At 42.0% G+C, this 27,738-nt stretch overlaps 1 protein-coding gene across 2 annotated transcripts; it reads right to left on the reverse strand.

The window, feature by feature from the left end:
• Positions 1-1,940: 1,940 nt before the first annotated feature.
• On the reverse strand, positions 1,941-27,299 carry LOC124036397 (T-box transcription factor TBX5-like). 2 transcript variants are annotated; one of them, XM_046350941.1, is made up of 9 exons: positions 27,129-27,299; positions 23,215-23,345; positions 22,333-22,427; positions 21,761-21,880; positions 18,418-18,565; positions 17,546-17,698; positions 15,210-15,301; positions 7,853-8,079; positions 1,941-3,486 (listed from the first exon to the last, which is right to left on the reverse strand). In XM_046350941.1, the coding sequence occupies exons 2-9, from the start codon at positions 23,335-23,337 to the stop codon at positions 2,921-2,923; spliced, it is 1,524 nt and encodes a 507-aa protein (XP_046206897.1). In that variant the 5' UTR covers positions 23,338-23,345; positions 27,129-27,299; the 3' UTR covers positions 1,941-2,920. The 2 variants fall into 2 exon arrangements, with proteins under 2 accessions (XP_046206897.1, XP_046206898.1); XM_046350942.1 differs by having other exon boundaries at positions 3,073-3,320.
• Between the last annotated feature and the right edge of the window lie 439 nt (positions 27,300-27,738).

Raw genomic sequence — 27,738 nt, forward strand, 5'->3', positions numbered from 1 at the left:
ACTTCCAATGCAACACATTGTCTGTCAAATTAGATCATTTCTCATGAACTCTTCAATGATGAGATAAGTCCCCTCCTCTGCCCTTTTGCACTGCAAGTGCGTCAGTGCCCTGCTGCAATCCTCCTACATGCATTATCTACCTACCGGTACCGGGCGGGGAATTTTAAATGAATATTGCCAGTAGTGGGTTACTTTGGAGTTGCTAGCATGTGTTGTTTCACGGTCAGGGACATGGAAGGGGACATCTGCAGTTTGACAGTCTACATTTAAACATTTTTTTTTACCCCTTTTTCTCCCCAATTTTGTGGTATCCAATTGTTAGTAGCTACTATCTTGTCTCATCTCTACAACTCCCGTACGGCCTCGGGAGAGACGAAGGTTGAAAGTCATGCGTCCTCCGATACACAACCCAACCAAGCCTCACTGCTTCTTAACACAGTGCGCATCCAACCCGGAAGCCAGCCGCACCCATGTGTCGGAGGAAACACTGTGCACCTGGCAACCTTGGTTAGCGCTCACTGCGCACGGCCCGCCACAGGAGTCACTGGTGATGAGACAAGGATATCCCTACCGGCCAAGCCCTCCCTAACCCGGATGACGCTAGCCCGGTTGTGGTCAGTCACGACAGAGCCTGGGCGCGAACCCAGAGTCTCTGGTGGCCCTTAACCACTGCGCCACTCGGGAGGCCCGCGCAGTTTGACTGTTTGTTAGTAGCAGAACAAATTTAAATCAGATAAACACTAGTTAGCTTGTTTTGACAGCATAACCATGCTAACTAGCTGATTCATTACCTACATTCTAGATGACCAGCTGATATAGCCCACCCCAGTAGTGGTTCTTTTAACTCCCTGTCATTTGTGGTTCTAGCTTTAATGCCCTACAATGTGTGATGAATGAGTGTTATTGCAGAGAATTAAGGCCTATGTAAAAAAAAAATATGAATACAGTAGAATTTGGCTACAAGAGCAGTAGAAAACAATGAATGGATTTAAGTTATATACAGTGCCTTGCGAAAGGAGTATCAGACCACTGCAAATCTACCAAGACCTGGCCGTCCCTCTAAACTTTCAGCTCATACAAGGAGAAGACTGATCAGAGATGCAGCCAAGAGGCCCATGATCACTCTGGATGAACTGCAGAGATCTACACCTGAGGTGGGAGACTCTGTCCATAGGACAACAATCAGTCGTATATTGCACAAACCTGGCCTTTATGGAAGAGTGGCAAGAGGAAAGCCATTTCTTAAAGATATCCATAAAAAGTGATGTTTAAAGTTTGCCACAAGCCACCTGGGAGACACACCATACATGTGGAAGAAGGTGCTCTGGTCAGATGAAACCAAAATTGAACTTTTTGGCAACAATTCAAAATGTTATGTTTGGCGTAAAAGCAACACAGCTCATCACCCTGAACACACCATCCCCACTGTCAAACATGGTGGTAGCAGCATCATGGTTTGGGCCTGCTTTTCTTCAGCAGGGACAGGGAAGATGGTTAAAATTGATGGGAAGATGGATGGAGCCAAATACAGGACCATTCTGGAAGAAAACCTGATGGAGTCTGCAAAAGACCTGAGACTGGGATGGAGATTTGTCTTCCAACAAGACAATGATCCAAAACATAAAGCAAAATCTACAATGGAATGGTTCAAAAATAAACATATCCAGGTGTTAGAATGGCCAAGTCAAAGTCCAGACCTGAATCCAATCGAGAATCTGTGGAAAGAACTGAAAACTGCTGTTCACAAATGCTCTCCATCCAACCTCACTGAGCTCGAGCTGTTTTGCAAGGAGGAATGGGAAAAAAATTCAGTCTCTCTATGTGCAAAACTGATAGAGACATGCCCCAAGCGACTTACAGCTGTAATCACAGCAAAAGGTGACGCTACAAAGTATTAACTTAAAGGGGCTGAATAATTCTGCACGCCCAATTTTTCAGTTTTTGATTTGTTAAAAAAGTTTGAAATATCCAATAAATGTTGTTCCACTTCATGATTGTGTCCCACTTGTTGTTGATTCTTCACAAAAAAATACAGTTTTATATCTTTATGTTTGAAGCCTGAAATGAGAACCTGCCCCACCAAAGATCTGTGCATGGCCCTGTGTGTGTGTGTGTGTGTGTGTGTGTGTGTGTGTGTGTGTGTGTGTGTGTGTGTGTGTGTGTGTGTGTGTGTGTGTGTGTGTGTGTGTGTGTGTGTGTGTGTGTGTGTGTGTGTGTGTGTGTGTGTGTGTGTGTGTGTGTCACATCTTACTCCCTGCAGCCTGTTCTAAACTAACTGTTTATCTCTCTTCTGCTCTGCCTGTGGCCACTCAGCCAGCCTCTCAGACGACATTAACTCACAGCAGCCCTGAGCTGAGCTGACACAAACACGCACGCACGCACGCACGCACGCACACACACACACACACACACACACACACACACACACACACACACACACACACACACACACACACACACACACACACACACACACACACACACACACACACACACACACACACACACACACACACACACACACACACACACACACACACACACACACAAACCAACTGGAAACCACGGCCACAGAGACACTGTCACACTTCTTCAAGTGACAGACAGGTAACATAGTGCATTATTAAAAACAGTCTCAGGGATGAGGTTTGGAACGTTGTCATCTTCCTTCCTGTCCCTCCTTATAGTGCTTATCCACCTGGTTCCGCTAACATCAGTTCCTTCCGGAGTGGTCCCAGACAGTGGGGGGTGGTATTAAATGTAACACAAAGACAATCCAAGGCTCAATCCACAGCACAGGGAAAGACACAATTGGCAAATTAAATCTCTTCACACATCAAACAACACACCTCACATAAACACCTCACATAAATAGAACCCCCAGTCACCAGTCTGTCTTTCCCCTACACCTGTGGTTCAATCAGGTGGGCTCGCTCCACTCTGGGACCCCTCCCCTGGTCTGTGTGTGTAGGGTGTGGTATTGGGTAGGAGACAGGGAGGTGGGGTAGCAGTGGTACTCTCTGAGGGGTGGGCTGGTGTGTTGGGGTATCTGGGGTGGTCTGGAGTTCTGGGTCTGGTAGGGGCACTGGGAGAGAGAGTCCAGAGGAGGAGAACATTGGTGGGCTACTGAGCTCAGCTGAGAGCCCCGGGGACTGGAGGAGTAGGGCTGGTGGGGGAAGGTCATGTAGGGGTCAGTAGGGGCCATGGGGGTCATAGCAGGAGTCAAAGGGCAGCTGTAGGACCAGGATGTACAGCTGAGGTCATCCACTCTGGGCTCAGATCCAGCAAACATACACGCCTGCCGCTGCCCCGCCTCTGACCTGTAGAGGGAGTCAGAGAGACCAGGGGGATGGGGATGGACAGCGGGAGGAAGAGGAGGAGGAGGGTAAGCAGATGGGTGATAGTAAGACTCAACATCGCTGGGAGAACTGTTGATGTAGGACTTCCTGTACTGGTGATGCTCTGTTGTAGGACAGGTATCATCTGCTGTAGAGAGAGAGAGAAAGAGAAAGAGAGAGAGAGAGAGCGAGAGAGAGAGAGAGAGAGAGAGAGAGAGAGAGAGAGAGAGAGAGAGAGAGAGAGAGAGAGAGAGAGAGAGAGAGAGAGAGAGATAGAGGGAGAATGAGGTGTAAGATTGTGGAATACACTATGAAAGGAACTGCCCAGCAAGCACATTCGGTTCCTTGGAAGTTGTGGGAACGTACATTCTTGGTTCCCCGTTGGTTCTGGTAACGAAGCCATAAGGTTTCCTGACCGACAAAATGTAATATTTTTTTTAACGTTCTGAGAACGTTTAAAAAAGTACATTTGTAGGTTGCAGGAAGGTTTTGAGAGTGTTTTACTGTGATTCCCTGAAACTTTTCCTGGGAGGTTTTATTAACATTCTGAGAATGGAAATTATAGGTTATTTAGAGGTTTTTGAATAACTTTCTGGATAGCAATGATTGCTTGCATTAATGGTTTTGAACTCAAAGCACAGACAGTACACATGGAGATTCATTTGCTTTGGCAAACACATTTCTTTTTTATTGTGGCACGGCATCAGTGAGGTTCAAACCTATGCTCTCCTGTTCTCTAACCATGGAATGAGTCCACTGCGCCACCAGGATGGAGCTAGCATGCCATGGTTTTTTAACCCATACAAAGCTGTTCAATTTAGCCCATTCAAACAGATCCTATTTCAAAGGAAACAAGCACTCATTAAGATCAGGTGTGGCCAATAAGTGGGCGTGACCACACACATGAACACACTTAACAAGATGCTGAGACGGAATGTCAATGTTTTTCAATAACATTCTTAGACCGTTCTTTGAACATTACTAATGTATTTATGAAACGTTTTCTTAATGTTCTGAGAACATGACTTTAACTAGAACCATGAAGAATCCTGTAGTAAAAATTATGCTGAATTATTGAAATTCCCAAAGGAGAACGTTGTTTCTTAACGTTCTCGGAACTATTTGAGACCAATCCCAATGTAAAAGCAGTTGGAGAATGTTCCTAGAACATTACCAAAAATGTAACCATTCTTGAACCTTTAGGAAATGTTCTGTTAAAGTATTGAAATACCAAGAAAATAAAGTTATTTTGTCAAGATCCTTCAATATGCTGAGAATATTCCAAAGTTAAGCAACTGTCCTGCACCACTCCTAGAACGTTGTGGGAAGATTATATGCAAAATAACCACAGGACAACCAAGCTCCCGTTAAGCTCTAAGAAACATTTGGTTTTCAGAATGCTATGTGCTAGCTGGGTGGTCTTCAACTAGCAACGTCTATCATAGAAACATTTGGTTTTCAGAATGCTATGTGCTAGCTGGGTGGTCTTCAATCTAGAAACATTTGGTTTTCAGAATGCTAAGCGTCTATCATAGAAACATTTGGTTTTCAGAATGCTATGTGCTAGCTGGGTGGTCTTCAACTAGCAACGTCTATCATAGAAACATTTGGTTTTCAGAATGCTATGTGCTAGCTGGGTGGTCTTCAACTAGCAACGTCTATCATAGAAACATTTGGTTTTCAGAATGCTATGTGCTAGCTGGGTGGTCTTCAACTAGCAACGTCTATCATAGAAACATTTGGTTTTCAGAATGCTATGTGCTAGCTGGGTGGTCTTCAACTAGCAACGTCTATCATAGAAACATTTGGTTTTCAGAATGCTATGTGCTAGCTGGGTGGTCTTCAACTAGCAACGTCTATCATAGAAACATTTGGTTTTCAGAATGCTATGTGCTAGCTGGGTGGTCTTCAACTAGCAACGTCTATCATAGAAACATTTGGTTTTCAGAATGCTATGTGCTAGCTGGGTGGTCTTCAACTAGCAACATCTATCATAGAAACAAAACATGCCAGACTCAAAGAGGCATAAAAAACTAATCCAGTGTCTAGAGCAGGGGTGTCAAACTCATTTTACCATGGGGGCCGCATTCCATCTTCAACAAGGTCTGGAGGTCCGCAATGAAAATTGGTTATATTTCCTTGTCATCAAAATGTGCTAAACATTTTCCTCTATCCATCGTTATTGGAATTTTTGATGCTCTCTGATCTGTCTTGCTTTCATTTAGGTTGTGTTTCAACAAGTTCTCAGTCTCACATCAGAATGAGACATTCATCGATGTTTGTCATTCAATTTTTTTGAGTTTGTTACAAAGTCAAATTTCAAAGTGTTTAAAGTTAAGTTTAGGCATTAACTCTGAATTCTTAGGGTTAGGGTGGAGTTTAGGCATTAACTCTGAATTTTTAGGGTTAGGGTGGAGTTTAGGCATTAACTCTGAATTTTTAGGGTTAGGGTGGAGTTTAGGCATTAACTCTGAATTTTTAGGGTTAGGGTGGAGTTTAGACATTAACTCTGAATTCTTAGGGTTAGGGTGGAGTTTAGGCATTAAAACTTGTTATGTCTGCAATCTCACTACCGGGCTCGATATGACAACTACCAGTGAAAATAGAGGGCGCCAAATTCAAACCACAGAAATCTCATAATTACAATTCCTAAAACATACATGTGTCTCATACCATTTTAAAGCTATTCTCGTTGTTAATCCCACGAAAGTGTCCGATTTCAAATATGCTTTTCAGCAAAAGCCCTATAAACGATTATGTTAGGTCTCCACCAAACCACAATAAGCACAGCCATTTTCCAGCAAACTATAGCATTCACAAAAAGCGGAAATAGAGATAAAATGATTCCCTAACCTTGAATTATCTTTATCAGATGACACTCATAGGACTTCATGTTACACAATACATGCATGTTTTGTTTGATAAAGTTCATATTTATATAAAAAAAATCTGAGTTTACATTGGCAAATTAGATTCACTAGTTCCAAAAACATCAAGTGATTTTGCATAGCCACATCGTTTCAACATAAATACTCATCATAAATGTAGATGATAATACAAGTTATACACATGGAATTATAGATATACCTCTCCTTAATGCAACCGCTGTGTCAGATTTAAAAAAAAGTTAGCAACACATGCAATAATCTGAGACGGAGCTCAGAACAGTAGCCAAATTAGCAACCATGTTGGAGTCAACAGAAACCAGATAAGACACGATAAATGTTTCCTTACCTTTGATGAACTTCATCAGAATGCAGTCCTAGGAATCCTAGGTCCACAATAAATGCTTGATTTGTTCGAAAATGTCTACTTTGGTTAGCGCGTTTGGTAAACAATTCCAAAGTCACAATGTGCGTCCACTATAACGTGACAAAATGACCAAAAATTCCGTAACAGTCAGTAGAAACATGTCAAACGATGTACTGAATCAATCTTTAGAATGTTGTTTACATATATCTTGAATAACATTCCAATTAGAATTAGAATGACTTCAGATGACCGGTGGAACGCAAGTCCTTCCACTGTGAATGTGCATAGTGAAAGCATGGTCAACTCGTGGCAGTGGTGACTAATTCCTGTCTCATTCGACCCCCCTTCACATTAGAGTCATCAGACAAAGTTCTATTGACTGTTGATATCTAGTGGAAGGAGTAGGAAGTGAAAACTCATCCATATCTCGCTGTAATTTCAATGAGAGCTTGGTTGAAAATCTGCCACCCCCAGAAAAAAAACAGGAAGTGGAATTTCTCATATTTTTGCCTGCTATGTGAGTTCTGTTATACTCACAGACATAATTCAAACTGTTTTAGAAACTTCAGTGTTTTCTATCCAATACTAATAATAATATGCAAATATTAGCAACTATGATTGAGGAGCAGGCCATTGAATATGGGCACCTCTGTGCACCTTTCATCCAAGCTACTCAATACTACCTCTGCAGCCATAAGAAGTTAACTCCAAATGGTTGAGGTAAGGGTTAAGGTTTGGGATACATTTAAAACTAAAATATTCAAAACAACTTTGTATTGCTGGATTTGAACTTACAGATGCTTACGCCCATTCGCTATCCCCATCCACAACAACCTAGAAAACCAAACCTACTTGAAGGTAACAGCGCTCACTGTTGCCCCTAGTGGCCGGCTTCCATATCATCTCCCAACGTCCACAGACATGGATGGACGTTGAATACTGACTTGTATAAAGGGTGATCTGGCTGGATTATTAGCGATCTGGACACAGTCAGGAAACGTGATCATTTCTACACAGTTTTGATTTGGTTTTAGACATTTGAAAGTATATTGGAAAAAATAAATAAATACTCAAACCACCCGTGGGCCGGATGTTTGACTCCCCTGTTCTAGGGTGACAGTAACCCCTGTTCTAGGGTGACAGTAACCCATGTTCTAGGGTGACAGTAACCCATGTTCTAGGGTGACAGTAACCCCTGTTCTAGGGTGACAGTAACCCCTGTTCTAGGGTGACAGTAAGCAGACAAGTGCAGCGTAGCGTACCTTTCCTCTTGTTGCAGTGGTACACCTGCATGTGTTTGTGTGGGTCTGGTTGGGGGAGGGTGTAGGGGGCTGGAGGGAGGGTGAGGAGATCCTGGGTGGTGCTGCTCACCCCATTCTCACAGGAATAGGGGTGTGAACCCAACCCCCTCGCTTCCCCCCCAAACGGACTCACACTAGGACACACCCTCTGACGCACTGAGCTACGAGGAACCACCGGATACTCCTTACTGAGAGAGAGAGAGAGAGAGAGAGAGAGAGAGAGAGAGAGAGAGAGAGAGAGAGAGAGAGAGAGAGAGAGAGAGAGAGACCAAGCACAGTAATTAGACAGGTCTCCAGTCACTGCAGATATATGAGTATATTTTAGGCCAAACCGTCTGATTAAGGTGAAAATATTGTCTAAGCTGCTTGCCAAGACATTACACAAGAATTTAGTTCTTAAATATACTGTATATTTCCATGTGTCTACCACTTCAGAATCAAACCACAGTATTTCTTTATTTTTTCACTCTCCCTCCCAGTTTCATTCTTTTTGTAATGATTTAAGTGACCATTGTGCTGTTGTTGCTGTTAGAAATACTAAGGTTCCAAAGACAAACCCACGTTTTATTCGTAAGAGAAATTTGAAGTGTTTTAATGAGCAGGCTTTCTTTCATGATTTGTTTTATTTTGACTGGAGCAAGATTGAGCTTATCCCTGATGTGGAAACTGCCTGGAAATTCTTTCATGATGGTTTATCCCAAATAGTAAACAAACATGCCCCATTCCGCGAGTTCAGGGTTAAAGGGTGGGATAATCCATGGTTTTCTTCTGAGGGGTCTTGTATTATTCACGACCGTAATCTAGCCTGGGCTAAAGCAAGGAAATCATGTTCTGATGCTGATTGGCTTATTTTTAGGCAGCTACGAAACAAGTGTTCTTTTCTTCTCAGGAAGGCCAAGTCTGAATATTTTATGTCTGTTACCACTGATAACCTGAATGACCCTAGAAAGTTTTGGAAGGCTATTAAGTCTGTGTCTGGTAACAGTAATGTTAATGAATTACCGTCATGTGTTTTGAAGGACTATGTTGCTATATATGACAAAACTGAAATTGTTTCAATGAGCACTTTGTATCATCTGGTAGGCTGTTTGATTCAGTGTCCTCTGTCTCTACAAACCTGTGTGGATGAACCAGTGAGAGCTGGTCAAGCCTTTAGCTTTTTGCTATTCTCAGTGCAGGAGGTACATAAAGCCCTGAAATCCTTAGATCAGAGAAAGTCTGCAGGTCCTGATATTTTGGATCCCTGCTTTTTAAATCTGGCAGCTGATTTAATAGCTGAACCACTTACATCTCTGTTCAATCTAACCCTGGAATGTAATGAAATCCCAAAGATCTGTAAATCAGCATTTGTCCTACCACCTTAAAAAGGGGGAGATCCAACTCTTTTAAATAATTATAGGCCAATCTCAAAGCTGTCACCCCTGGTGAAAATACTTGAAACCCTTGTAAGTGAAAACTAAAAGAGTTTTTATTTACTACCTCTATTTTATCAATGTACCAATCAGGCTTCAGGAAGAAGCACAGCACAATTACAGCAGCCATGAAGGTTTTAAATTATATCACTGAAGCCATTGACAAAAAACAGCACTGTGTCTCACTTTTTATTGATCTCTCTAAGGCTTTTGATACAGTTGATCATGCTATACTAAGGCAGAGATTGTCGAGTGTAGGTCTTTTGGAGCATGCAGTTGCGTGGTTTGCTAACTATCTGTCTGATAGAACTCAGTGCACTCAATTTGATGGGCTTATGTTAAATTGTCTGTCTTGAATGGTGTGCCCCAAGGCTCTGTACTTGGTCCTCTCTTATTCAATATTTATACAAAAATGTCCAAAATGCACAACTTCATTTTTATGCTGATGATACTGTTATTTACTGTTGTGCCTCGTCTCGTACAAAAGCTTTCCAGAGCATGCAACCTGCTTTTTATACTGTTCAACATACCTTGTGTCAATTGAAGCTTATCCTCAATACTGACAAAACTAAACAAATGGTGTTTTCTAATGCAAGAAATAGACCTCTGAACCTATCATCTATTACTACCTGTCAGGGCAAGGATATTGAGGTTGTAACCTCATATAAATATCTTGAATTTTAATTGATGACGGCCTCTCTTTTAAATTGCATATTCAACAACTTACAAAAAAAATTGAAGCTGAAATTGGGATTAAGTCCTGTTTATCTTTTGAAGCCAGAAGGAGGCTAGTATCAGCCACATTTATACCTTTACTAGACTATGGGGATATTTTATATATGAATGCTTCCGCTCAGTGTTTGAAATCAATTGACACTCTTTACCATGGCACTTTAAGATTTATTTTAAACTGTAAAACCCTTACGCACGGTATACTTTTATTTACAAAGCCATTTTGGGTTTACTACCTTTTTATTTGTGCATTTTTATTGTTCAGAAATGTGGTGGGTACTGTCTTCGTTCGCTGGACTTTATCCTGCTAACTGTTCCAAATGTCTGAACTGGATATGGTAAAAGGGCTTTTATGTACTCTGCACCATCGTCTTGGAACACCTTACAAAATACTTTTAAACTGGAAGAACTTGTCCTGATTGGTGTTTTTAAATCACTGATGAAGGATTTTGAGGCTGATTCCCTGACTTGTCAATGTTTTTAATTTGCTGTTTTATACTCTTGTGAATTCAATGGTTTTTACTAGATTACTTGTAGTTTTTCATGTTGTCTGTCTGTAATTTTTTTGTAATGACTTGGTGCTGCCTATCTTGGCCAAAATAAAAATAAATTTGAATCTCAATGAGCTCTTTCTAGTTAAATAAAGGTTAAATAAATCAAATAAAAAAAATAAAAATGATAGACTTCCATTTTATGAAGTATTTACCTGCTGTACAGCAAATATCCACTCTGCAAAAAATACATATTTTATTCTCTCTACTTGCTTTTCCTCCACTCTCTCTCTCTCTCTCTTTTTCTCTTCTACACTGGCCTCTCAGCTACCTCAGTGTTATGTAGGGGACAGTGGGCTGTCTCTCTACCTCTCATCCTACTGTGACACACACACAAACACACGCTCACGTATGCACACACGCACACACACGTACTCACGCATGCACGCACGCACTCCACTCTCTCTCTCTCTCTCTCTTTTTCTCTTCTACACTGGCCTCTCAGCTACCTCAGTGTTATGTAGGGGACAGTGGGCTGTCTCTCTACCTCTCATCCTACTGTGACACACACACAAACACACGCTCACGTATGCACACACGCACACACACGCACACACACGTACTCACGCATGCACGCACGCACGCACGCACGCACGCACGCACGCACGCACACACACACACACACACACACACACACACACACACACACACACACACACACACACACACACACACACACACACACACACACACACACACACACACACACACACACACACACACACACACACACACACACACACACACTCTGCTGAGAGATAATATGCTTCTCTAAAAATAAACTCTCAGTAACATGCCACTTCAGATACTCTCCTGTTTCCCTCTTCTCTCACTCTAACACCACAGTCCTTCCCCTTTCTTATTTCCTCCTACCTCACATAGAGCAGTACAGTGACTAATAAAATACATTTCCAGTCCTCCCTTCTCATCCTCTCTCCACCTTCTCCTAATCTACAGTCTCTCTCTGAGAGGACATAGAACACTTAACCCCTTAAACTGCTGACTCAAAACAGACCTTTCAAACGTCTGAAGCTCTGTACTCCAGTACCTTGGATTTGAAATTATACAATGACTCTGAGGTTAAAGTTTAGATTGTCAGCATGAATTTGAGGGTATTTTCATTCATATCGGGTGAACCGTTTAGAAATTATTAGCACTTGTGTACATAGTTCACCCATTTTAGGGGACCAAAACTATTGGGACAAATTCACTTACATGTGCATTAAAGTAGTCAAAAGTTTAGTATTTGGTCCCATATTCCTAGAACCCAATGATTACATCAAGCTTGTGACTCTACTAACTTGTTGGATGCATTTGCTGATTGTTTTGGTTGTGTTTCAGATTATTTTGTTAGCAATATAAATTAATGGTGAACAATGTATTGTGTCATTTTGGAGTCACTTTATTGTAAATAATAATAGAATATGTTACTGTAGACGATACCATGATTACAGATAGTGCTGAATTAATTGTAAATAATGATAAGTAGGAAATGATGCACATACACTACCAGTCAAAAGTTTGGACACACCTACTCATTCAAGGGTTTTTCTTTATTTTTACTATTTTCTACATTGTAGAGTAATAGTGAAGACATCAGAACTATGAAATTTATTATATGCAATCATGTAGTAACCAAAAAAGTGTTAAACAAATCAAAATATCTGATGAGTCCAAATGGTTTGCACTTAGTGGTATTATCATTTGTTTTTTAACAGGACAATGACCGAACATACCACCAGGCTGTGTAAGGGCTATTTGACCAAGAAGGAGAGTGATGAAGTGCTGCATCAGATGACCTGACCTCCACAATCACCCGACCTCAACCCAATTGAGATGGTTTGGGATGAGTTGGACCGCAGAGTGAAGGAAAAGCAGCCAACAAGTGCTCATTGTGGGAACTCCTTCAAGACTCTTGGAAAACCATTCCAGGTGAAGCTGGTTGAGAGAATGCCAAGCATGTGCTAAGCTGCCATCAAGGCAAAGGGTGGCTACTTTGAAGAATCTAAAATATTAAATATATTTTGTATTGTTTAACACTTTTTTGGTTACTACATGATTCCATATGTGTTATTTCATAGTTTTGATGTCTTCACTATTATTCTACAATGTATAAAATAGTAAAAATAAAGAAAAACCCTTGAATGAGTGGGTGTGTCCAAACTTTTGCCCGGTACTGTATATCATACTCGCCCTCGAAAATGCTAACCTTCCCTGTTATTGTAATGGTGAGAGGTTAGCATGTCTTGGGAGTATGATACTTGTGCGTCTGTAACTTTCTCACGTATCATTATTTAATTTTCAGTTAGGACTATCCGTAATCATGGTCGCATCCACAATATGGGACCACCCAACTAAATACTAAACTTTTGACTACTTTATTAATACACATACAAGTGCTTGTCCCCTAAACTGGGGGAATATGTATAGAAAATGCTGTCATTTCTAAAGGGTTCATCCAATATGTATGAAAAAACCCTCAAATTAAAACTGTCAGTCTGCACTTTAACATCATAGTCAATGTGAGCTGGCCCAAACCAACCCCAGCAGCACAGCCCTGGGGTCCTTCCACCCCGCATCTCATGTTTCCTGGTCTTCCACACTGCCATTTTTGCCTGCCACAACAAGTAGTTAACTAGTCAGTCCCTTCGCCTGTTGGCTACGCTACAGTGCCTTTGGAAGGTATTCAGACCCCTTGACTTTTTCCACATTTTGTTACGTTACAGCCTTATTCTAAAATGTATTAAATTGTTTTGTCCCCTCAACAATCTGCAAACAATAACCCACAATGACAAAGCAAAAACATGTTTTTAGAAGTGTATATCATATTTACATAAGTATTCAGACCCTTTACTGAGTAATTTGTTCAAGCACCTATGGCACCTATTACAGCCTCGAGTCTTCTTGGGTATGACGCTACAAGCTTGGCACACCTGTACTTGGGGAGTTTCTCCCATTCTTCTCTGTAGATCCTCTCAAGCTCTGTCAGATTGGGTGGGGAGTGTTGCTGCAGATCTATCCAGAGGTCTCTCCAGAGATGTTTAATCGGGTTCAAGTCCGGGCTCTGGCAGGGCCACTCAAGGACATTCAGAGACTTGTCCCGAAGCCACTCCTGCTTTGTTTAGGCTGTGTGCTTAGGGTCGTTGTCCTGTTGAACCTTCGCCCCAGTCTGAGGTCCTAAGCACTCTGGAGCAGGTTTTCATCAAGGATCTCTCTGTGCTTTGCACCGTTCATCTTTGCCTCAATCCTGACTAGTCTCTGAGTCCCTGCCGCTGAAAAACAACCCCACAGCATAATGCTGCCACCACCATGCTTCACTGTAGAGATGGTGCCAGGTTTCCTCCAGAAATAACGCTTGGCATTCAGGCCAAAGTTTACAATCTTCATTTCATCAGACCAGAGAATCTTGTTTCTCGTGGTATGAGAGTCTTTAGGTGCCTTTTGGCAAACTCCAAGCGAGCTGTCATGTGACTTTTACTGAGGAGTGGCTTCCCTCTGGCCACTCTACCATAAAGACCTGATTGGTGGAGTGCTGCAGAGATGATTGTCCTTCTGGAAGGTTCTCCCAACTCCACAGAGGAACTCTAGAGCTCTGTCAGAGTGACCATCATGTTCTTGGTCACCTCCCTGACCAAGGCCCTTCTCCCACGATTGCTCAGTTTGGCCGGGCGGCCAGCTCTAGGAAGAGTCTTGGTGGTTACAAACATCTTCCATTTAAGGATGATGGAGGTTTTTTTTTCTGACAAGCACTGTCACCTGTGGGACCTTTATATAGACAGGTGTGTGCCTTTCCAAATCATCTCCAATCAATTGAATTGACCACAAGTGGACTACAATCAAGTTGTAGAAACATCTCAAGGATAATCTATTTTCGAGTCTCATAGCAGAGGGTCTGGATACTTATGTAAATAAGGTATTTCATTTAGATAATTTTTTACAATTTGCAAATATTTCTAGAAACCTGTTTTCACTTTTTCATTATGGGGTATTGTGTGTAGATTGCTGAGGATTTTTTTATTTTTAGAATAAGGCTGTAACATAACAAAATGTGGAAAAAGGGGTCTAAATACTTTCTGAAGGCAATATATACCCAGGCCTGGCCAACGTACAGTATAGGTCCAGAGTCAGCCCAAACCCTAGGCCTGTACACCACCCACCCAGGACAGAAAACACCCCTACCAGTCCTCTTCCCCACAGAATCCTCTACTGTAGATCACTAGAGAGAGAGAGAGAGAGAGAGAGAGAGAGAGAGAGAGAGAGAGAGAGAGAGAGAGAGAGAGAGAGAGAGAGAGAGAGAGAGAGAGAGAGAGAGAGAGAGAGAGAGAGAGAGAGAGAGAGAGAGAGAGAGCAATAGAGAGAGAGAGAGAGAGAGAGAGAGAGAGAGAGAGAGAGCAATAGAGAGAGAGAGAGAGAGAGAGCAAGAGAGAGAGAGAGAGAGAGAGAGAGAGAGAGAGAGAGAGAGAGAGAGAGAGAGAGAGAGAGAGAGAGAGAGAGAGAGAGAGAGAGCAAGAGAGAGAGAGAGAGAGAGAGAGAGAGAGAGAGAGAGAGAGAGAGAGAGAGAGAGAGAGAGAGAGAGAGAGAGAGGGAGAGAGAGGGAGAGAGAGAGAGAGAGGCTGTACTCACCCCTGTATCTTAGCCATGCGGTGCAGCTCCATGTCATCACTGCCTCTGAAGCCCTTAGCGAACGGGTTGTTCTCTATCTTCAGCTGGGTGATCTGACAGGGACACAACATACTTCCTTAGGTCACTTAACACCCAGCCCTGTCCTGTGTTGTACTGTATCCTACTGATCCATAAGGAATGTTGGATCTGGACATGAACAGGGGTGGATTTGGGGACTCTGGATAGCAACATGAACATTTCACAGACCCACATTCTTAGAAAGGAAAGGTGCTACATAGAACCTAAAAGGGTTATTTGACTATCCCCATAGGACAACCCTTTGAATACCCTTTTTTGGTTCCTGGAAGGACCCTTTTGGGCTCAATGTAGAACCCTTTCCACAGAGGGTTCTAAATGAACCCAAAAGGGTTCTATCTGGAACCCAAACATGGAACCCATGTTCTGACAGAATACATTTTTTAACCAGCAGAAGATCCCAGTGTAAACTGTTTCCCTCAACAGTCGCCAGGTTTAAATACATCAAGTCAAATATACTGGTTCTTGGAACATTTGGAGTGAAAAATATTTATTTTCACTGCCAATGTCACAGTGGGGTTGGTTTGTGTTTTTCTTGTTAGGCACGGCATGTATTTATCAAAATACACGTGGGCTTTTACTATGGAGTTATAATCAATGCCAACAGAAATGTAATTTGAATTAAAGAAAGCTGAATTTGTGTTCAGAAATGTTATTTGAATTCAATAGTTTAAAATGTATTGCAAAAATATAATTATTGAACGCATACATTGAATGTGTGTGTGTGTGTGTGTGTGTGTGTGTGTGTGTGTGTGTGTGTGTGTGTGTGTGTGTGTGTGTGTGTGTGTGTGTGTGTGTGTGTGTGTGTGTGTGCGTGTCTGTGTGTGTGCGTGAGTGTGTGTGTCTGTGTGTGTGTGTGTGCATGTGCGTGTGCGTGTGTGTGTGTGTGTGTGTGTGTGTGTGTGTGTGTGTGTGTGTGTGTGTGTGTGTGTGTGTGTGTGTGTGTGTGTGTGTGTGTGTGTGTGTGTGTGTGTGTGTGTGCGTGAGTCTGTGTGAGTCTGTGTGTGAGTGCGTGTGTGAGTGTGTGTGTGTGTGTGTGTGTGTGTGTGTGTGTGTGTGTGTGTGTGTGTGTGTGTGTGTGTGTGTGTGTGTGTGTGTGTGTGTGTGTGTGTGTGTGTGTGTGTGTGTGTGTGTGTGTGTGTGTGCGTGTCCTTTGCTGTTGTTCTGGGATTGATTTGCACTTTTCGCACCAAAGTACGTTCATCTCTAGGAGACAGAATGCATCCCCCTCCTGAGCGGTATGATGCTGTGTGGTATCATGGTGTTTATACTTGCGTACTATTGTTTGTACAAATGAACGTGGTACCTTTAGGAGTTTGGAAATTACTCCCAAGGATGAACCAGATTTCTGGAGGTCTACAACTTTTTTCTGAGGTCTTGGCTGATTTATTTAGATTTTCCCATAATGTCAAGCAAAGAGGCACTGAGTTTGAAGGTAGGCCTTGAAATACATCCACAGGTACACCTCCAATTGACTCAAATTATGTCAGTTAGCCTATCAGAAGCTTCTAAAGCCATGACATCATTTTCTGGAATTTTCTAAGCTGTTTAAAGGCACAGTCAACTTTGTGTATGTAAACTTCTGACCCACTGGAATTGTGATACAGTGAATGATAAGTGAAATAATCTGTCTGTAAACAATTGAAAAAATGACTTGTGTCAAAAATAGATTTCCTAACCGACTTGCCAAAACTATAGTTGTTAACAAGAAATTTGTGGAGTGGTTGAAAAACTAGTTTTAATGACTCCAACCTAAGTGTATGTAAACCTCTGACCTCAACTGTATGTTCCCCATGCCAATAAATCCCCTTGAATTGAATCGAGAGAGAGAGAGAGAGAGAGAGAGAGAGAGAGAGAGAGAGAGAGAGAGAGAGAGAGAGAGAGAGAGAGAGGAGAACTATGTGTGTATGGTTCCAGCTCTCTGGTGCCGGAACCGTAACAGACATGATCAAAGGAAAGGAACAGGTTGGAACTGCCCTGTGAAGTGTACACACTCGGATGTTATCGGATTTGACATGTTGAATTGAGAACAGTGACCCCGGGGAATAATGCACTGATTCACATGGCAAAAATATACAACCATAAGACAACTCTGGCCTGCTTTAGCTGCAACTCAGTTAAATAATCTGCACAACAGGACCTGGATAATTCAACTGTATCTATGACAAAATAATCCAGAAATATCTGATCAAATAATATGAACAAAAATGTGACTTTGTTAACTAAATAATAATGACTTTGTGTTTTCAGTGATTCAGTACCTTGTGGTTCTGGTATGATGTCACGGCGATGAATGAGGTCTCTGAGAACATGTGCGTGCAGAAGGCTGTGTTCTTCGAACCAAACCCATTGTGTTCATCTGCTTTAACGATGTGGAGGCGGGGTTGGTATTTATGCATTGAGTTTAATATAATCTGCAATACAGCAAAAACAGAGACATACAGTAAACAGTAAAACACTGAATGCTGTAGAATGATTGTAAAATTTGTACTTGTAGAATGATATTCAATAGGGCCAAAAAATTGCCCTTCTGTCTACTCTGGACCCATGCTAAATTGTTAATTTCCAGTTGTGTCTCTTTTTGTACCAATTTACTGGGTGTATCTTTGTTGTGGTCCCTCTCTTGTGTGTGTGTGTGTGTGTGTGTGTGTGTGTGTGTGTGTGTGTGTGTGTGTGTGTGTGTGTGTGTGTGTGTGTGTGTGTGTGTGTGTGTGTGTGTGTGTGTGTGTGTGTGTGTGTGTGTGTGTGTGTGTGTGTGTGTGTGTGTGCGTGCGTGCGTGAGTGTGTGTGTGTGTGTGTGTTCGTTGAGAGACCTAATCCTAACTGATGTGATAGTCCTACCAGGCATGGATATTAGGCATGAGCTAATGGCCCTGAACGTCATTAACATTAACATCATTATTGTGGTTACCGCTGTTTTATCAGCAGTGCTATCCATCTTCACACACACACGCGCGCGCGTACACACACACACACACACACACACACACACACACACACACACACACACACACACACACACACACACACACACACACACACACACACACACACACACACACACACACACACACACACACACACACACACACACACACACACACACACAGGTAGAGAGAAGTAAAGGACTGACGTGTCCAAAGGGGTCCAGGTGGTTGTTAGTGAGTTTGAGTTTCTGGAAGGAGACAAGCTGGCGTGCCCAGTGGCTCCCAGTGGCTGGAGAGTCAGGGTGGACGTACAACCTCCCTGGCATGGCCGGCTCCGCCTTCCCCGAAACAGACCTGACACACACACGCACACTGAATTCACACGTTGACAACTCAACCAAATATCAATCACAATAGGACACTGATGTGAGTGTCAGATGGCCCTGCTTTGACCCAGCCCTGCCCTATTCTGCTGCCACTCGTACTGTATGTTTCTCTCTCTCTCTCTCTCTCTCTCTCTCTCTCTCTCTCTCTCTCTCTCTCTCTCTCTCTCTCTCTCTCTCTCTCTCTCTCTCTCTCTCTCTCTCTCTCTCTCTCTCTCTCTCTCTCTCTCTCTCTCTCTCTCTCTCTCTCTCTCTCTCTCTCTCTCACACACACACACACACACACACACAGTCTGACCCGACCATGCTCTATACTGTTCCTCTACTGTCACAGGAGACACACAGATCTGACATGCTACGGTGGTGCCTCTGGCTGTATCTATTCTTATTATTAGACCAACATCCTCCTCACATTTAAACTGCTTTCAACATGAAGAGAGACACAGCTGGCTCCCATCAGTGACATCAGAATATGTTAATACCAATCCAGGTGTTAATGAGAGCGATGGATGACGTACAAGCAAATCACAACCATGTGAGCATGAAAGATGTTTCCAAAAATGATCATCCTTGTAGGACAATAAACTAAACTGATCTATTTGAAACAGGCAAAATGTTCTGGTTCACATTAAATACACTGCTCAAAAAATAAAAGGAACACTTAAACAACACAATGTAACTCCAAGTCAATCACACTTCTGTGAAATCAAACTGTCCACTTAGGAAGCAACACTGATTGACAATAAATTTCACATGCTGTTGTGCAAATGGAATAGACAACAGGTGGAAATTATAGACAAATAGCAAGACACCCCCAATAAAGGAGTGGTTCTGCAGGTGGGGACCACAGACCACTTCTCAGTTCCTATGCTTCCTGGCTGATGTTTTGGTCACTTTTGAATGCTGGCGGTGCTTTCACTCTAGTGGTAGCATAAGACAGAGTCTACAACCCACACAAGTGGCTCAGGTAGTGCAGCTCATCCAGGATGGGACATCAATGCAAGCTGTGGCAAGAAGGTTTGCTGCGTCTGTCAGCGTAGTGTCCAGAGCATGGAGGCGCGACCAGGAGACAGGCCAGTACATCAGGAGTTGTGGAGGAGGCCGTAGGAGAGCAACAACCCAGCAGCAGGACTGCTACCTCCGCCTTTGTGCAAGGAGGAGCAGGAGGAGCACTGCCAGAGCCCTGAAAAATGACCTCCAGCAGGCCACAAATGTGCATGTGTCTACTCAAATGGTCAGAAACAGACTCCATCAGGGTGGTATGAGGGCCCGACGTCCACAGGTGGGGGTTGTGCTTACAACCCAACACCGTGCAGGACGTTTGGCATTTGCCAGAGAACACCAAGATTGGCAAATTCGCCACTGGCGCCCTGTGCTCTTCACAGATGAAAGCAGGTTCACACTGAGCACATGTGACAGACGTGACAGTCTGGAGACGCCGTGGAGAACGTTCTGCTGCCTGCAACATCCTGCAGCATGACCGGTTTAGCCGTGGGTCAGTCATGGTGTGGGGTGGCATTTCTTTGGGTGGCCGCACAACCCTCCATGTGCTCTCCAGAGGTAGCATGACTGCCATTAGGTACCGAGATGAGATCCTCAGACCCCTTGTGAGACCATATGCTGGTGCGATTGGCCCTGGGTTCCTCCTAATGCAAGACAATGCTAGACATCGTGTGGCTGGAGTGTGTCAGCAGTTCCTGCAAGAGGAAGGCATTGATGCTATGGACTGGCCCGCCCGTTCCCCAGACTTGAATCCAATTGAGCACATCTGGGACATCATGTCTCGCTCCATCCACCAACGTCACGTTGCACCACAGACTGTCCAGGAGTTGGCGGATGCTTTAGTCCAGGTCTGGGAGGAGATCTCTCAGGAGACCATCCGCCACCTCATCAGGAGCATGCCCAGGCGTTGTAGGGAGGTCATACAGGCACGTGGAGGCCACACACACTACTGAGCCTCATTTAGACTTGTTTTAAGGACATTACATCAAAGTTGGATCCGCCTATAGTGTGGTTTTCCACTTTAATTTTGAGTGTGACTCCAAATCCAGACCTCCCTGGGTTGATAAATTTGATTTCCATTGATAATTTTTGTTTGATTTTGTTGTCAGCACATTCAACTATGTAAAGAAAAAGGTATTTAATAAGAATATTTCATTCATTCAGATCTAGGATGTGTTATTTTAATGTTCCCTTTATTTTTTTGAGCAGTGTACAATAGACCATGACGTGTGTGCTTGTTGTTGTCTGTGTGTATGACTTCTTAAGTTGGAATCTGTCTGAGAAGAAGGCCTCCAACTGGCCACAACTGGACCGAGCTGGAAAACATGTTCACTGAAGTTATTTTAAGTCTGTCAAATGGGACAGGGAAATGACAGAGCACCACGGATATTTACAAACAAAGAACCTCCCTTAGAGGGAAATCTACCCACGCACAACAGGGTTCACATTAGACATTAACATAGGTCCTTGTCCTAAACATGACTGAAAATGGGCCATCTGCCTCCCATTGGGCCAGGGATATCAGCTGAATGAAGTGTCTTTTAGGGTGCAACAGGGCATCATCACGTGACCAGGGAGAGGATGACAGACTCACGCAGCACATGTGGGTTTAGATCTCCCCTGCAGCCTCATGCTGGCGTGGACCTCAGAGAGACCTGCTCTTTAATCTGCCCGCCACATGAACCCATGGTACTGAGACTGAACCGGTGGTCAGGGACAGGGGGAGTGGAGCGCGGCCAGCAGGCAAACACAGGGAAATAGGGCACAGGGCACAGGGCACGGGGTAGGACTGGGACATCACTGCAGCGTTTTAGTAGGGCTATACATCCACGGCTCTGCTCTGTGTTATATTTCTCTCTCTGTGATGTTGTTAAAATACAGCATATAGCATTTGATCATTTCTGTAAATGTAATTCTTATCAGCATAGTCTTATTGGGATTAAATCTCTAATAGGAGAGATGGATATAAGCCTAGCTCTTGGTTTTCTGATACTTTGAAGCTTGAAACTTGACTATTGGGTGTGTAGAGTCAGTTATAGGCTACTAAGCCCATTTCAAGTATTTATTTAATAAGCTCATGAGATACACATTAGTTTACATTTAACACAAATAATACACATCAAGTAGGCTATTTAAATATGCAAAGATGTGATATGAAGCTTGCCATTTATTATCAGCGAACTTGTAGCGGTGGTCATCTGCTGGCACGATATCCATGAGGAGAATGTACTTGCTTTTAGGGTTGAGGCCCGTCACCTTCACCTTGTAGCAGGGGAACATCCGCCTGGCGAGACAGGAAAACCACCGACAGACAGTAAGGAACATAGCAATATCAGTAGGCCTATCACTAAGGCATAACAACCATCGCTGCAGTTGTGAGCAAAAACCGAAACAAAACATACTTGTGGTAATTATAGGCTAAATAAAAATGTTAGGCTACAAACATTAATCACAAAAATGTGACTAAATATTTGAAGGGTTAACAGGTCTATAGGCCTAGTAGATTCGTTTGTATTTTTTCCTAAATGCTCCTTGGTAATTACCATATAGCCTAATCCAACGTAAAAAGAGAGAAACTATGTGTTTGCAAGTTTATAGGGACACGTTTTTAATTCTCAATCTCACCTAATACAAAAATACATTCAGCAAAGAATAGGCTACTTTTACCTTTTCAAAACATTCCGCACTGATGTCTGAAGATAAAAAATGAAGAGATTAAGATTAAGGCTATTTTACCTTCCCGCCTTAGTGATGATCATCTCCGTTCCAACCTCATGGAATTTATCCCACAGTTCCCGCTCTTCCATGTATACTTTTATTCCATCCATTCCCTGAGAACAGAGAGAATAGGTGAGATTATAAATGTATTCAACATTTAAACCAAAGACCCACTCCCTCCGCCATGAATATCCTACCTATAAGTCTACACAAACGTGTTATTTGAACATTGTAAAAAGAACAAATAAATAAAATAAAATACAAATATGTTGGTCTGTAAAGCCTGTCAATTTACATTGTATTTTATCTTAATGAGACTAGGTCGTATTGGAACAGGTTTATTTTACATTAATAACAATAACAGTGTAAGCCTATGTATTACATGCTGCATACGCCTACATTGTTAAACAGGCTACTTACTGAAGGTTTCACATTTATCCGTCAACAACGACATTTTGACACAGATATGACCAGAGAGAAGCAGTCAGTCGGTGTTGCTCTGGGCATGTTCTAGGTAACCAACCGACAGTTTAGAAACCAAATCTAGGTCATAGTCAGCTCCTGCATTCCTAAAACGGACTGTTTTGTTTCTGCTTTGACATGACATGGACTCCTACTTAGCTGACTTTAGTTATTATATTGGGGGAATAAATTAATCGTTTAAATTAGTAAATTATTCTGTGAAAAAACAGGTATCTCTAATAGGCTATAACACCATAGATTATTAGCCTAATAATGACATTATTTTCAATAAGAATTTTTCCATATCACTTAAGGAGAAAAATCATGCAATTACGATGCATGCAAAAATCGTCATCACCCACAATTTAAAAATAAATGGAAGTGCATCGTTTTTATGTTTAGAACTATTAAACACACACGCACACACAAGTTAGTTACCTGCTGTGTGCACGTTGTCTGCGGTGAAGGTGGCGAGCTCAGGGAGCGAGTGTTATTCTCCGGTTTGTTCTCTTTCGGTGAGTCCTTTTCGGTGTCCGCGCGCTCTTGGATGGCGCTGGCCATGACACCACCTGACACCGAGAAACACACGGTCGGGAAAGACGCAACACACACACGCACACGCACACGCACACGCACACGCACACGCACACGCACACACTATTATCTGATATTATATTATCAGTCAATACTTTACTATTAGCCAATTAGACCTACTACAGAGGCAATCATTCAATATTCCATTAAGCTAATAGCCAAAGGAGATAGGCCTATATGGATGCTGTATTTTCAGAATCATTCGCCTAGGCCTCAATTCGTTGGAGCATGGACTCGACAAGGTGTAGTGTCGAAAGCGGGCCCATGTTGACTCCATTGGTTCCCACAGTTGTACCAAGTTGGCTGGATGTCCTTTGGGTGGTGGACCGTTCTTGATACACAAGCGGAACTGTTGAGCGTGAAAAACCCAGCAGTGTTGCAATTCTTGATACAAACGGGTAGCACCTACCATACCCCATTCAAAGGCCCTTAAATATTTTGTCTTGCCCATTCCCACTCTGAATGACACACATAATAATAATGATAATAATAATACACATACACATACACAATCCATGTCTTAATTGGCTTAAATATCCTTCTTTAACCTGTATCCTCCCCTTCGTCTACACGGAAGTGGATTTAACAAGTGACATCAATAAGGGAAACATCTTTCACCTATTCACCTGGTCAGTGTCTATGTCACGGAAAGAGACGGTGTTCTTAATGTGTTGTACACCCAGTGTATATCCGGATTCAATTATATGCTTAGTGTATCATCCAAATGAAAAGCGTTCACTAAAGCGTGTATTATAGGCTACATTGAAATGTTGCAAAATAAAGCAAATATGATCTCCACTAATATATTAACATGTTGACTGTAGAGCTGAAAATATTGACTTGAATTCAATGTGCAGCGCAGTCTCATTTCACAGAAAATATGCCAAAATAATAATGCAATTCAAACTAAAACTATACTACCAAATAATCTGGTTTATGCCTTTTAAAACACGTAAAGAAATATGCTCATGCACAAATGGTCTAGATAATAAAATGAAACAAATTAAGAAATCAAATATCTGTAGGCTAAGGCTTTGTGACAAACTATTATTAGGCCATATTGAAAATAATTTCATGATTATGTCACATGGTGGGCATATTAATTAACAACGTAATAATAACAACAATAATATTATCAACAATAACAACAATATTAATCATCACCATTATCATCATAATCATAATCTAATAACAGGCTAATAATGAATAATGTAGTTTATGCATACATGAATTTAAGCTTATAAATAATGTATTAATAATAACCTAAGAATAACACTATTTTAGGCTACTAGAAATCAAGTATGTTATTAGTAAGCTATACAATGATATGATGCTATAAACTGTGAAAGATCAAGGCACACTGGTAAAAACAACAACATTGTTTTCAATATATTATTGACTATAACATTTCTAGTGACGCTAAAGGCTCTTTCAATCTGTAAAACTGAAGCGTTACATATACGCGATAGAAATGTTAAGGTCATTTCTGATGGAGCCGAAATATGCAGCGTTTACCGTGAATGCAGTCTCCGCTAATTCAGGAACATTGACTTTAAATCTCAATCACGCTGTAAAACTGAATTTACGCGATGAGACTAAATCAAATCTAAACAGTGTTTCTAGATGACCGATGAGAGTTCCAGACTGCACATGAATATCTCTCACTGAACAGCATTATATATATACTACTTATTTTTCGGTGTATTTTTGTTCTGTCAAATAATGTGGCCAAATCAGCTACTTCTATTTGAAGTAGCCTATTTGATAGTATTTTCAAATAACATCTATTTACAAATACTTGTTTCCAAAAACACATTATTTCAAATGCCCATAGGACCAAACTGGGTTTAAATGCATATAGTATTTAAATATTTGTGTTTAAAATGTCACTTTGTGTATTTGAGTATTTCCTCATGCCAATATTTTTCAAGTGTATTTCCAAATAGGCCTACATTCCAACATTAAACTACTTTTATTTTCAAATACAAATTATCCAAATACTTAGCCTACTTCGAAATGACTTTGAAGTAATGGAAATAGTATTTGAACCCAGGTCTGCACTATACATCAACTCTGGACAGGAACGTCATGGAGTCCACCGTCTAAAGCCAAGCTGCTGAGACTAAACAACACATTCATACTCAAACACTTCTCAAACACTCCTTACTCTTTGGGTGTAGGCCGCCTACCTTATGCGCTGTTCTGTTTCGTCCCTGGAGAACACAGTTCAACGGTCATCCTGGTGTGTGTGTTAAATCAGTGTCCCGAGTCGCTGTGTTACCTATATCCAAAATTCCCACAGGCCCACACTCATGCACTTAAGTAACCGAATGAATTAGAACACTCTGTGAGCAGACCTCCGTCAGTAACGCATTATACCGTGAATTTCATACTGGACGAAGGTTATATACGTCTTAGTATTTTAAAACTGGATTGTAGCCTATGTCTGGACAACCTTTCCTACTACTGTCTGACTCTGACCGTTGTCGCAGCCTGGTCGACCCTCAAGAGACCAGGCCCTAAATGCCCTAAATATCAGGAGTCAAATCGATCAAAGTAGGCCTATCACAATTATCAATTTATGTCACTGAAAGATTGGATCAGAAGATGTCTCTCTCTCTCTCACACACACACACACACACACACACACACACACACACACACACACACACACACACACACACACACACACACACACACACACACACACACACACACACACACACACACACACACACACACACACACACACACACACACACACACACACACACACACACACACAATGAGAGGGAGATATAAAATGGGGGGGGGTCGTCGTTTTATGAGGATTTGGTTTGGTTTAATAGCATGAAAGTAGACTACATAATCTCTATTGAAGAGAGGAGTAACAATAAATAAATACACGAATGCATTATCTCAGAATATAAATAGCTAAACTAGCCTAGACATGTATATTATCGCATAGGCTACCATCCTCCAAAGATATTTGGTGCAGTGAGCGCGAAAATGTCTGGATTACTGACAATCGAGATAATCAACCGGCTGCGCGCATTACCGTGCAGCTCGAGCACAGAGTCAACCGGAGTTGAAAGTTGAAGGGGTCAACGCGAGGTAAACTGGCGTTCGTTTGGACTCGGCTCTCTCCGGTTGGCGAAATGAATTTGACTCTGATTTCCATGAAATAATCCATCCGAAATCACACACACTGAAAAAGTCTGTCAGGGCTACATTGCAGATGTAGTCTATTATAATAGCCAAATTGTGTTAAATTATAGACCTGCGTTTGTGTAATAAATTGTCTTTGTGTAGGCCTAAATAATTATAGCATATGCTATTTTATATACTTTTCTCACATTTTCTTGGCTTCGACTCATAGGCTACCGATAATGACTCCATATCCTTGACATTCTTCTTTGATATTCGTTCATGTTCTTCAAAACGGTCATTTTTGACGGTAATAAACTCATTATTACAAGATTCTCACCAGAATTCGGGCCGTTATATATGCAGTGTCCCGCGCGCTCTAACGCGCAAGTTTCCCTTCAACCCAAACATTATTTTCTCAAGTGATAGCCTTGCAGATCATTTAATAATAGTCCTATAGTAATAGTCCTATATTATATGCTTTCATAAATATATGCTAAGTAGGATATATCTCTATTTTTATCACAAATAAAAAGACAAACGACTATAGCCTGTAGGCCATGCACCTCTCCAAAACAGACCAGGTTATTTCAACAATTGTTGTGTCTTACCGTGTTCAGATGACAGTTCAGCGCTGGGACATTTATAGTCTATTGACTCTATTGGGTTTGTAGGCTACTAGTCTGTCAACAGTCCTCGACGGTCTCATATGAAGCAGTCCATACGTCTGTGCGTTGGGGCATTCATATAAATAATGTGCTGTCATGGAGTGGCATTAGGATTGTGGCTGTTGTGGAGTGGAGATTGTGTGTCTTGAGTTGGGGGGGATGCTCTGATAACGGTTTCCGTCGCCACGTACACCACACACGTCACCGCGCTCACACGACTAACCCCCCGCGGACCCGCACGGTTTGGTTACACTGTTAATGATCACAGAGATTTGCCTATATAGTCAACATTAGGCCTAGTCTACTGCTACCAATCGGTGGTATTATAAGCATTTCAACTGCCAGAGAAATGGATGGAAATGACCGATGGACAAATATCAACATGCTTATTGGTCTGCTAAATGACTTAAATGTAAATGTAATGCAAATGTGATAACTAGGCGACGTGAGGGTGTTTTGCGAATATCAGACTACGACTGTTTCTAAACTTCATGTGCAGCGGAATGCTCTCCTCTCTCCTCTCTCTCTCCTTGCGCCCTCTGACCTGTATGTA

The sequence above is a fragment of the Oncorhynchus gorbuscha genome, linkage group LG05 (assembly GCF_021184085.1).
Source record: "Oncorhynchus gorbuscha isolate QuinsamMale2020 ecotype Even-year linkage group LG05, OgorEven_v1.0, whole genome shotgun sequence".
NCBI classification, from domain to species: Eukaryota; Metazoa; Chordata; class Actinopteri; order Salmoniformes; family Salmonidae; genus Oncorhynchus; species Oncorhynchus gorbuscha.